At 44.5% G+C, this 12,343-nt stretch overlaps 1 protein-coding gene across 17 annotated transcripts in view; it reads right to left on the reverse strand.

Annotated features, from left to right (window-relative positions):
* TRPM8 (transient receptor potential cation channel subfamily M member 8) overlaps window positions 1-12,343 on the reverse strand; it is a 128,185-nt gene that overhangs the window by 23,960 nt on the left and 91,882 nt on the right. For all 17 annotated transcript variants that reach the window (XR_015804727.1, XR_015804723.1, XR_015804724.1 and 14 more), the window contains 6 exons: window positions 11,049-11,226; window positions 10,554-10,726; window positions 9,781-9,955; window positions 8,731-8,798; window positions 5,321-5,518; window positions 4,412-4,514 (listed from right to left, as the gene is read on the reverse strand). Coding sequence is in view for 12 of the 17 variants with exons in the window: in XM_088167522.1 (XP_088023648.1) it covers window positions 4,412-4,514; window positions 5,321-5,518; window positions 8,731-8,798; window positions 9,781-9,955; window positions 10,554-10,726; window positions 11,049-11,226 (895 nt within the window). In the remaining 5 variants the exon portion in view is untranslated. The remainder of the gene's footprint in view (window positions 1-4,411; window positions 4,515-5,320; window positions 5,519-8,730; window positions 8,799-9,780; window positions 9,956-10,553; window positions 10,727-11,048; window positions 11,227-12,343) is intronic.

The following is a 12,343-nucleotide window of genomic DNA, read 5'->3' on the forward strand; positions in this document are numbered from 1 at the left end:
AGCTTTGTGGGAAACGGAATCAGGTATGCGGGATACGCAGTAGTGACTTTGACACAAATAATAGAAGCTCGAGCTTTAACCCTGGGAACTTCAGCCCAGAAAGCCGAGATACAAGCTCTGGTAAGAGCCTTAGAATTGAGTCAGGGGAAAAGAGTAAACATTTGGACTGATTCAAAATATGCCTTTGGAGTAATACATGTACATGGAGCACTGTGGAAAGAAAGAGGACTGTTGAATTCTCAAGGATCAGAAATTAAGCACAAAGAACAAATATTAGCACTATTGGAAGCAGTGCATAAACCTCAGGCAGTAGCAGTGATGCATGTAAAAGGACATCAAAAGGAAGAGGGAAAAGCGTTCCAAGGAAACCAGCTGGGTGACAGAGTTGCCAAACAGGTTGCTCGAGAGGTATGGACACAATTAGCTTTATTGCCAGTGCGAATTAACCCTGCCACTTCTTTTGAGCAGAAACCATGGTATACACATGAAGATGAGAAGCTTGCTCAATTTGTTCAGGCCCAGAAGAACGAAAAAGGATGGTATGTCACAGCTGAAGGTCAGGTTGTATTGCCAACAAAAGTAATGAAAACAATTTTAGAAATCGAACATAACAAGTGCCATTGGGGAGCAGACGCATTGGTACAATTTTTAAAACGTGAGATAATTTCCAATCGGATGTTAACAATGGCAAAACGGATTAACGCCATGTGTCCAGTCTGTATTAAAAATAACCCAGTGACACGAAGGCAGATACAACTAGGAAAGTTACAAGTGGGGCTGCAACCAGGAGACTATTGGCAAATAGATTTCTCAGAGCTACCAAAAGCGCAAGGGTACCGTTATTTACTGGTGTATGTGTGTACCTTTTCAGGGTGGCCAGAAGCCTTCCCATGCAGGACTAACCAAGCAAAGGAAGTAATTAAAACTTTACTACGGGAAATCATCCCTAGATTTGGAATCCCATTAGGAATGTCCTCAGATAGAGGACCTCACTTTGTAGCTAGAGTAGTCCAAGAGGTAGCCAGAGTGTTAGGGATAGTTTGGAATCTCCATACGCCCTGGAGACCACAATCTAGTGGCCAAGTGGAACAGATGAATCAGACATTAAAAGGGCAGATTAAGAAAATTTGTCAGGAAGCGAAGATACAGTGGCCTCAGGCACTACCTCTAGCCTTGCTAAGAATCAGGATTAAACCCAGAGAAAGGATAGGAGTAAGTCCATACGAAATTTTGTATGGCAAACCATATCATGCTACAACCTACAAAGGGGACCCTCACTTAGTAGGAGATCAAGTATTGTTGAGTTACATTTTGTCTTTAAATAAAGTCCTTACAGCGCTGTGAGGAGCATTGCAGTGGAACCGGCCTCTGCCCTTGGAGAATCCTGTCCATGACATACAGCCAGGAGATCAAGTATATGTGAAAAACTGGAATACGGAACCCTTGAAAGAAGTATGGGACGGTCCTCACCAGGTGATCATGACTACCTACACGGCAGTGAAAGTCCAAGGGATCGAAAACTGGATTCACTACACTCGAATCAAGAAGGTCCCGTCAAGATGGGAAGTACAGCCTCTGTCAGCAACAAAGCTGGTGTTCAGGGCAAGGCCTTAGTTCTTTTAACATTAGTCTGTATAATGCAGGTGGGAGAAGCGTTTGTTAAAATTACAGTTCCGGAGCCAGATGTAATGGTGCCTGAGGGTGCGGGAGTAAATTTAACCTGTTTGTTTTCTGACAACCAGAGAACTGGATTAAAAGAAGTACATGCAGCCTGGAGACAAATCACCACAGACGAGGTATTTACAGAAGGAATTGTGACACTTTGGGATATGGAACAGCAAAGAGGTAACACCACATTGACAATATCTCATATGCAAGCTGATCAGGTAGGACAATTCTCATGCATTGTGCAGATTAGAGAAAGTTTTGATTATGGGAACATAAATGTAGGTATTCTAAAAGAGAATGGGAGAACATGGCAGGTGACAGAAGCTGGAAAAACACAACAAGAATTGGGACAAGAAAATTTAATAGTGGGATTAGTTAGGGATTTTGGACAAGTACAAAATACTACGTCCATCACTGCATGTTTACCTTTACCTAAAGCGGCGGGAGATCCAATACCATGGGGCATCATTCCCGTTGGGGAAATGCCTCCAGTAACTATAAATGGGACAAAAAGATGTAATAAAGAAGTACGGAATCATACTAAGATGATAGAGGAAACCTATACAGTTCGAGGGAAATGGTCAACACCGGGACAAAAGAGTGAGTGCCTAAAATTACTAAATCCGGTTTTCACAAGAATTGGACGGTTCAAGAATGTAGGATGGTGTACTTATGACATAAGACAAAAAAGACAAAAACCAGTCACAGAATTTTCTTATGAGATAGTATGTCAAGAAGGGAAGGAAGAATGGGAACATTGGAAAACGATTTGGGGTCCTAGTTTGTTAGAACCTTACAGTTACATAGGACCAGTACATTGGTGTGTCGAATGGTCAGGCCAGAGAGAGCAAGGACATCTAGGAGTGTTAGGAACTGAAACAGTAAGACGGGATCGAGTGACCCTCACACCTAGCTGGAATTGTAGCAAAATCATCACCTGTGATACCCCTGAATCCCAAATTGGTTTAGTGCCAGTACGGATACTATTAAAATGGGGCTGTGAATGTCAAAGGTATAATCATACAATAACAGGTGAAATAAAAGGGGCATGGAAAGACTGTCAGACGACTACCATCAGGAGTTAAATTTGGATGGGTATTGGAGTCCTTGTTTGCACCAATTTCTACATATAGAAACCGGGAGATGCTGTACAAATTAGTAGGACAAACTGAGAGGCTAGCCGCAGTTACAAAGAAAGGATTTAGGGATCTAAACTTACAGTTGCAAGCAACGACAAGAATGACAATTCAAAATAGAATGGCATTAGATTTGCTTTTATTAAAAGAACATGGAGTCTGTGGGTACCTCCAAGGAAAGGTTGACCATTGCTGCGTACATATCCCAAATGTCACAGAAGAAGTAGAAAAAGACATAAGTCAATTAGAACAAATTGAAACAAAAGTGCATGAAGTCCAGGAGGAAGCCGAACATAACTGGGTAGGAGCACTGTTTAGCTCCCTAGGAATCCAAGTCTCTGGTTGGATATCATCAATTGTACAATATGTAATAATGATTGTATTGATTATTGTAGTATGCATGATTATGTATAGATGTCTTTTAGGAATAATTGCCAGAGAAGGAACTCATACTCGACGTGTTATGAGAGCACTGACCCGGAAAGAAGTAATCCTGCCAACTCGAAAAGAAGACTCACCATCCTACTTAGAAACCATAACTTGAAGAATTGAGCATCCTTGCAGAAAATCTGAAGAATGCTCAAAAGGGGGGAGTTGATACCGAAATAATGAGAAAAAGGACTAATGTAGATATAGTAGTAGTCATGCTAAGGCTTAGAAAACTGCAGTTCTCGGACAGGCCCTGGGAACCAGCCCTGGGAACGAGCTGGGGACTGTGGAAACAATAATTAAAGATAATTAAAGAATTTGGTGGAGCATATAAGAACATCTAGAAACTTTCAGGATAAGGCTAAAGTATAATAATAAATAAAGGGTTCTGGTGATGGGAAAACATGCAAGGGGGAATTAAAGGGGGGTAGCCTATAGTTTTGAATAGACAAGCATGCAAAATTTATAACTTTTAGGAATGATATCTACAAGATTTATGTATCTGTATTGTCTTGAAGAATGTGTACCTCTGCACGTGGACTACTTTGTAAAAAGGTATAAAAAACTTGACGAAAAAGGGAACTGTGGGATCCTGACTTTGGACGCTAGTCCGCAGGTTCCCCGGGCCCTGAATAAAGCACCGCATAAACTGACACTCTGTTAGTTTGTGTTCTGTTTGGGGCATCGGGCAGCACCAGGACAAGACTCCTTCCAAGTGGCTTTCTCCAGACTCATGCACATCTTCCCAGCTAGGGGCTGGAGGATGCTGGAGGCCCAGGGATGCATTTATATCCAAGACAGGCCACAGAGGAGCTGTCAGAAGCACCTCAAAACCTTGATTTTGAGCACAGTGCTGCTTTCAGGCTACCCGGAGTCCTGCACCCTCTGCACAAGAGAGATTCTGCAGGATTCTCAATGGGGCCCTACGAGTATCCCCAGGGCTCTTCAAAATGCCTTCCCAATTACCTGGCTTGGATCTTGCCCACACTGAGAGATCCCATATTGCTGCTGTAGCCTGCCCACACCGCTTCAGAGGAACACAGGCTCCACATTGTGGCCAGAGCTTAGCTCGAAGGAGATAGCACTGATCTAAGGAAATCTGTTCTAGAGAATAAATAGCCGTCTTTTTTCCATTTATTTTCAAATCCCCAAACAAACCCAGAAAAACAATTACTTGCCTTTGTACAGGGCAAAGGAAATGGCATTGCTCACAATTTCATCTCCAGCTTCCTCTATTTTGATCACTGTCAGTAAATGAGGGCTCTCAAGGACTTCTTTGATCTACAAAAAAAAAAAAAAAAGTTCTGTTTCAAAGCTATCAAGGCTGTTTAGTAGCAGATCTCCAAGATCCTTTTAAAAAGAAATTTGCCACCACATTGTAGCAAAGCTGCTTCTCATCAGTCCTGGGTTTTAACAAATTTAAGCAAGCCCAAATAGAAGCAGATAATGAGCTTGATTTTAAAGTCACCACAGGACAACATTAATTATTCTCTGAATATACAGCAAATAACTGTGATTCCCCTATGCAGATCATCTTTAACAAGAAGATATAATCTCAGTAATTAGAAGTGACTCTTAAAGTAGAAAAGATTGCAACAGCACAAGTTTCAACTTATGTTGAGCAGTTTGTTAGAGACCAGTCTCTACCTCCTTGTGCTTTGTCAAAACCAGATAATTTCTCACATAATTAAGGTTTATATAGAGTTGATTTCATTTTAGCACATAGAAGACAAATAATCTTGGCCATTTCTGATGCCAGAGGAGGTATACTCCAAAGCAGCCCAGCAGAAGCTGTGAGGCTAGACAGGGAGCTCTGCCTTCAGCAGCTCCACACTCCACAGAGAAGTGATCCTTCTGGAACCTTCTCAGCTTTCCTGTGACCACACACGTGCTGACTTGACTGCAGACCCCCAGTGCTTTTGCTCCAATCCCTATAGATTCAGAATTTTCCTTCTTTTAAATCTGCACAGATATAACATTGGCAAGGAACTCTGCACACCCTGCAGCTATCACCAGATAGCGACACCCCTGACTTGGAAGCCACCAGCTGCTCCCTCTACCCTCCTGCCACAGCACCCCACACTCACCCACTTGATCCAGCTCTCAGTCTCTTCTTCTGAGAGCCTGGAAATGGTGCGAGGCAGGAACCTGAGCAGGCTCTCCTTGACACAGGAGGAGGCAAGAGTGCCTTCAGCCTCCACCAGGCTGGCAATGACATCAGCGATGCGCCCAGAGCCTTCCACCACCACACACGGAATCTTGCTCTTGATGGCCACGTTGATGGACTAAGGAGACAGAGGGAGAGGAGTGCACTTGAAGCATTACTCTTACTATTGAGTGAGGAAGCCTAGAGAATAATAGAAACCCATGGTCCACAGCAGTATTTTTATTATTATCCATTGATACATTACCAGTGACAGATCTTTAAAGCATCATCTATCTAATCAGAGGGCTGTGAAGAGCCCCGAGGAGACTGAGGGTCAGAAATCACCATCTGCCAAATTTTCATAGAATCACAGAACAATTTGTGTTGGGAGGGACCTCAAAGCACACGTTGTTCCAACCCCTGCCATGGGCAGGGACACCTTCCACTAGACCAGGCTGCTCAGTTTTAGAGTGAATCAGCAGATCAGGACAATTACCAAGTGGAAATAGCATTCAGGTCACACAAGACTGCTGCTCAGCTACAGTCACTGCTGGTTTATGGCACAGCATTGCTCAGCTGAGACCAAGGACTCTGGATTTAAATACTGGATGCAGAAGCAGCAGTGTTTTACAGAGAGATCACTTCTGTAGCATCACAACAACATCAAACTTTAACATTACTGAAAGTCTCCAAGTAGCCACTTACATGATTTCTCACACAGCAGCATCGTACATGGATTAATAGCAAGAGAAAAACCTGCTGAAATCATGCTGGAAGGACATTAATCCTCCTAGAGCAAAGACCACCAGAGGAGACACTGATTTCATTTGCATCACTACTCTGACAACAGTCACAGCATAAGCTGGCTGCCAGCAAATTGTACAATGGGAGTCAGTGCAAGTTATCATCAAGTACTGGAAAGACAGAACATCTATTAATTAAGAGAGTTTCTTGAGAACAAAAAAAAAAAAAAAAAAAAAAATCAACTTCAGGGTCATCAAAACTGTGCGCATGTTCCTCCTGTCAGCTGGAGAGCAGGTCTCTGACAAAGGCAAGGAAGCTTTTCTTATCAGCTAGATGAAAGTAGTTTTCTAAGAGAGGGTTCAGCTAAAGTGCATGTTTTACATCACAGGGAATTTAAAACTGAAGCTTAGAACGGTTTTACTTCTCCCCTGCTAATGCTGATTCTTGTCATTGTGCACCAGTCAGAGAAGCTGAGAAAGAGGGAGCCTTTCCTCGGCAGCACTGCTAAGACCAAGGCATGGCAAGGACAGACATCCACAGCATGGACTCTGCCGAGCCATTTGGGCTGGTCAGAGACTCAGTTTACTCCTTGAACAAAAACTTCATCTGCAGATGAGCAAGAGGGCAGGCACGAATATCACAGTGCACTTACAACACTGAGAAATAAAAACTCAGCATGACATAAGCCAGCCTCAAGTTGCACAGGAGAGGTTTAGGTTAGATATCACGAAAAATTCTTCACTGAAAGAGTTGCCAAGGACTGGAACTGGCTGCTTAAGGAAGCCACCATCCCTAAAGTGTTCAAAAAAATGTGTGAACATAGCACCCAAAGAAACAGTTCAGTGGTGAACATGTTAATGGTGCAACATTGATCACTGGACTTTGGGATCTTAGAGGTCTTTTCCAACCTCAATGTTATCATGATTCTATAAAATAGCCAGGAGAGTGGTATGAACCCTTAAGTGAACCATCATCCAGGTACTTCCCAGAGGAACCTCTTGCCAGGAATTATGAATTTGATTTTAAAAGGCTTTTATTCATTCTGGTAAGGCAGCTACTAAGTCTGTGTTATGTGCCACTGCTTAACAGTGGGTTTAAGGTCTCGCCAAAAAATGTGTAATCATAACTCTGCACAGCTACAGCACCTGGCAGTCAGTCAGCTCCTTCAGTGATGGCCAAATCCTTTCTCAAACATCAGCAATTTGGAGCTAAAAGGAAATGGACATACTCAACACAACCCTTTGAGCACAGCTTTCCTCTAAAACCTGAATGGATGCTTCATTTCATCTCAGGACCTCTGATTAACACTGCATCTACATTCACCTACAATTGGACAAAGACAAAATTAATCATGTGAATGGAAACAAACTCCCAGGAAACATACAGGGAGGCTGGGATAACCATCTGGAATTTCACACACTGGTTCAGACCAATTGATTAACACCAGCAGTGAAGTGGTAGCAGAGATCATGCTTTGAAATGAAATTGTTTATCCTCCTAACAAGCCAAAGTAGTTTGATTAACCTCGACAGTAACAGCACAGCTCTGGTCAGAACTGTAACATCTGCAAACAAAACAATCATAAATACCATGCTGCTTCAACTTTATTTTTGCTGCATCCTACTCTTGGAAAATCCAGCCCCTTTCCCAGCTCTTTAGTACAGGCTAAATCAGCTCGCCCTGTAGCTGGTCAGAGCCTGTCCTCACTGTTACTGTTCCCTTCCCACACAGCCTGACTCCACACCACCTCTCTTTGAAAACCCTGGGTGAGGTGTCCCTCTCTCTCTGGCCCCTCATCTTCACTCTGGCAAGGTGAATGGGCAAGTAACAAACCTGGGTTCTAACCCCAAGGGAGCTTTAGAAGCCATGTCCCTTTCCCCTTCCCTCAGTGTCACTTAAACATGTTGTTTCAAGAAGCTTCTTTGTTCTGTTCATCCTCCTGCCTGGCACCTGTTTGAAGATGATGCCTGCTCCTTCCCTGTGTCAGAGTTAGCCCTTGTGCTCGGCTCAGCTGCCAAAATTTAAACCAGGTTTAAACTAGATTTAAAACGTGGCCTTTCAGTATTTGAAGGGGTTTATAAGAAATAGGGAGAGCAACTTCTTAACAGGGGCAGGTAGTGATGGGTATGGTTTTAAACTACAGGAAGAGAAACTTATATTTACAGTAGGAGGATATGATTGTCTGTGAGGGTGCTGAGGGCCTGGCACAAGGTGCCCAGAGAAGCTGTGGCTGTCCCTGGATCCCTGGACATGTTCAAGGCTGGGCTGGATGGGGCTTGGAACAGCCTGGGATAGTGGAAGTGTCTCTGCCCACAGCATGGGGTGGAACTGGCTGGTCTTTAATGTCCCTTAGCATTCTGTGACGTGGAAGAACTGAGACAACTGAACCGTCCCAGCCAATACTTTTCCAGGAGGTCAGCCCAAGGCTGACAAGAAACTTAGCACAGAATTGTTAATGGAAACAAACTTCATAAGCTTCAATTGAAAATAAGGTCCTTCTGTGGCAAGTGCTACAGCACTGTCTTCTTCATCAAGTTTCTTTTGGAGTCTTCAATATTAGAGCAATGTCCCTATTGTCATTCCTGGAAACAAAAGAAATTAACTTACTTTCAAAGTCTCCTTGCCACCACCTTGTGCAAAACACACAATTGGGATCTTCCCACCGTAATTAGATTCTTTGAAATATGCCAAAAGAAAAAAGGAAAAAGATTCAATCAATTAATGCAGTCTGAACAAATAATTTTTCTGAGTACAAGGAAAGAATTTCCAAGCCATTCATGCAAATACTAGTTTCCTGTTGATTTTGCCAGTTACTAACAGCTTTTTAACAAAAACTCAGTTTTGCCTAACATTCTGCATAGCTGACTTCACACACCCTTCTCCGTCAGAAACTTGTCCCTTCTAGAAACTCATTTTTGCCATCTCTGAAGTCCTCAAAATAGAATTTTATTGTATTTATCTGCTCCTTTGACCATTTTGAGTCTCAGTGAAAGGTTCTTATCACAAACTCAAAATGCAGAACCTCTGAGTTCACATTTTTAATTGTACAAGAAAGGTAAGAATTCTGTAACTTTAGGAGCTAGTGTTTGAGACACATTCCAAACAAAACAAAACAAACCCCAAAAAAACCAAACAAAAAAACCCCAAACAAACAAAAAACCCCAAAAACCCAAAAAACCACCCCAACCCCAAAAAATCCCAAACCCAAACAACAACATGCCCTAAAGCTTTTTAAGAATTTCCTGCTAAGGCATTTTATTTCCTTTTTTTTACTTGGGTAAAGAAGTGGGTGAAAGATAAATTATTTAGCAGCAAGTTGAAGGCAGCTCAATCACCTCATAAATAAATAATTTCAGCTTCTGTGTAATTGTGCTCCAGCTACCTGGAATTCAGTGACAGTTGGGATGTATATAGAAGCTTTCAAGAGGGGGGGGAGGGAGGGAAGGGCTGTGTAGCTGAAATGAAGCATTTGCCGTGACACAAAGGACATACAGAAAGGAAGACAAGGGAAGGTGCTGCCCTGAAAGAGCTCCAGATACATTGACATCAACACACAGATCCCTCCCAGCTCAGCAGCCACAGGATGCTGCCACCACTCTCTAATGCCAAGAAAATGAGAGTGGATCAGCCCCAAAGACAAAGGCAGGAGGGGGATACCTGGGATGACCCTCTCCGAGATGTACTTCTCCAGCTGGGTGCGCACTTTGGCCTCGATGGTGGGGTGCCCATGGGTGCCGTTATCCACCAGCAGCAGGTGCGTGTGATTGTTGTCCAGGCAGTACAGGGGGTCTCTCTTCAGGTCATCCATGATGTAGTGGGCCAAGTAGCTCCCCTAGGGGCACGAGCACAGCGTTGGACAGAGACTCAAGGACACTCCCACCTTCTTTATGTGGTGGGACAATTTTTGAGATGTGTTCTATCGTGTTTGGTGGACAAGAGACAACGGGGGCTACCCCAGTGCACATGACAGGTAGGATGGCAGTGTCAATGAAGATACTACGCAGCAGCAGCAGGTACCACACGCCTTTGCATGGGAATCCCTACTGTGGGGGAATGCATGGAGATTTCAGAGCTGGAATAACCATGAGAGTGGTTATTCCCTAAAGCAATGCTAGACATGGAGTTAGAGCAGCTGAACTGCCCCACAAACACGCCAGGATCTGGCAGAGCTGAAATCCTCCTCCCCCAGGCCTGCTGTGCGTGACTAACTTGGGCATGAGAACATTTTACTTTCCTCCTGTTCTGGGAAGATGTTTTGAGGCCAAGCTTCCTCTTTCCTTCCTCACCAACCCATCGATGTAGCAGTTGAGGAAGTGGTTTAACATGGTGGCAGTGCTGGGCTGACAGCTGCACTCTGTGACCTTTGGAGTCCAAGTTTTCCAGCCTTAACTTTAACCTCGTGAATGATTCTGTGACCCCGTGCTCCTTACGTCGCTGTTGGCTGTGCGGATGAGGGTTTCCCGGTTGGAGATCATGCCCCAAGCCGCAATGCCGATGGCCACCACGTTCTCCTCGGAGCTGCGGCTGATGGTATTGTCTCTGACCACTTCCCCAATGTACTTCATCAGCCCGTAGTGCGTTCCCCCGGTGAAAATCCAGGCTCCTGGAAGCACACCCAGTCACCCGGGGGAACACAGCCCAACACCCACCCTCCCACAGCATTAAAGGCATAATCCGAACCCCGTTTGTGGCCTTGGGGGTTTATTCTTCAAGTGAACACAAAGGAGACGCTACACAGCTCACCTCGCATTACCACAGGCATCCCCTAACTGTCAGCGATGTTACTTCCAAACCATTAATGTCACACGTCCCAAATGCAGCAGCAAAATGAACGCTGTGTTTTCCCACACAGCCTTTGAGCTGCTACCCCTGCACCCCTGTTTGTGCAGCAATGAAGTGACAGAGGCACAGAGGCAGGTGCTTACCCTTGGACTGGGCGATGTAGATCAGCCTGCTGAATATCTTGCGCATGCGGGGCTTGAGCGCGAAGTTCTTGGCGCCGCCGGTGACGGAGATGACGAGGTTCGGGGTTTTCAGGTGCCAGTGCTGGGTCATGAGATCGTAGAGCGTCTCTGAGTCCGTGTCACACGACAAGCGGATGTACTGGGGGACAGAAAACAGAAGAACAAATACAGCAGAAGGTGAAACGAGGGGGCTGGGAACAACCCAGGGACTGCATTTTCTTCTCTGCTGCACAGCCTCGTTCCAACAGCCAGGAGATGGAAGGCAAGGTGATGATGAAATCCTTGTTTCTTCCTCTGAAGCACCCTCATCCTTCCCCTACAGCCAGGAACCCAGCCCTGCAGTTCCAGGCAAGAGCAGTGAGCTTGGGCTTCAGAGGAACTCAGCAAGAATGAACACACCACCACTATAGCAACTAACTCCAACGGTGCTATTTAAAACTTAATTATGAATCAGTGGCAGCATCGTTGCAAGGGAACTAATAATAATGACAGTTGTATTTTGATTACACTATTCAAATAAATTCCAGGCTCCATGTGAGTGATGTCCCTATCACAACATATTCCCACTTCAGTGCTTCAAGTGTAACACAAAAAAAAATACGTCAAGTTTGTACTAAAGCTTTGGCTCTACAAAGATGCCAAAAAGCACATAAGAGAGAATTTGGCTTCAGGTGAACTCAACCCATCTCCATTTATGTAAAAGCTTCTCTGGCCTTGTCTTGCTTTGCTATTCAAAAGCCTTCTCACAGTTTCAGCACTTTTGGAAGACATTCATGGCTGCACAAGTCAAATCAGGAGATGAAAAGGAGTAGTTTGGACTTGAATTGCAGAGGATTTTGTATTGATTGCCCAATATTTGCAGGAGAGCAAAAATGAAAGGATTACTCTGAGGAGGAAATGGCCCCACCTAGACACACTGAACTTGAATAAAAATGTTCACGTGTTTCAGGACAGGTTCCCAGAAGGAGTTAAAGCATTTAGGGCATCACAGAGGATGCAGAGCAGGCTCCAGCAGCTACACAGGGGAGCTAAAGGACTGCCACAGCTTCTGCCCCATTAAGCTTTGGGTGTTTTCCTGGAGAGGATTCCCTATAGGAGAGGAGGGAGCTATCAGGAAGATTACCAGCCCACAGCATACCCTGTCAGCTCCAGTGCAGCGAGTGAACTCGGTGGGCTCAGCCTCCTCCGAAGAACAAGGGTGCCATCTCCTGGTACTGCTGGATGCTGCTCCCGGAGCACGGCCGTGACTCAGGGAA

Source organism: Sturnus vulgaris, chromosome 7 (assembly GCF_052056855.1).
Source record: "Sturnus vulgaris isolate bStuVul1 chromosome 7, bStuVul1.hap1, whole genome shotgun sequence".
In the NCBI taxonomy this organism is placed as follows: domain Eukaryota; kingdom Metazoa; phylum Chordata; class Aves; order Passeriformes; family Sturnidae; genus Sturnus; species Sturnus vulgaris.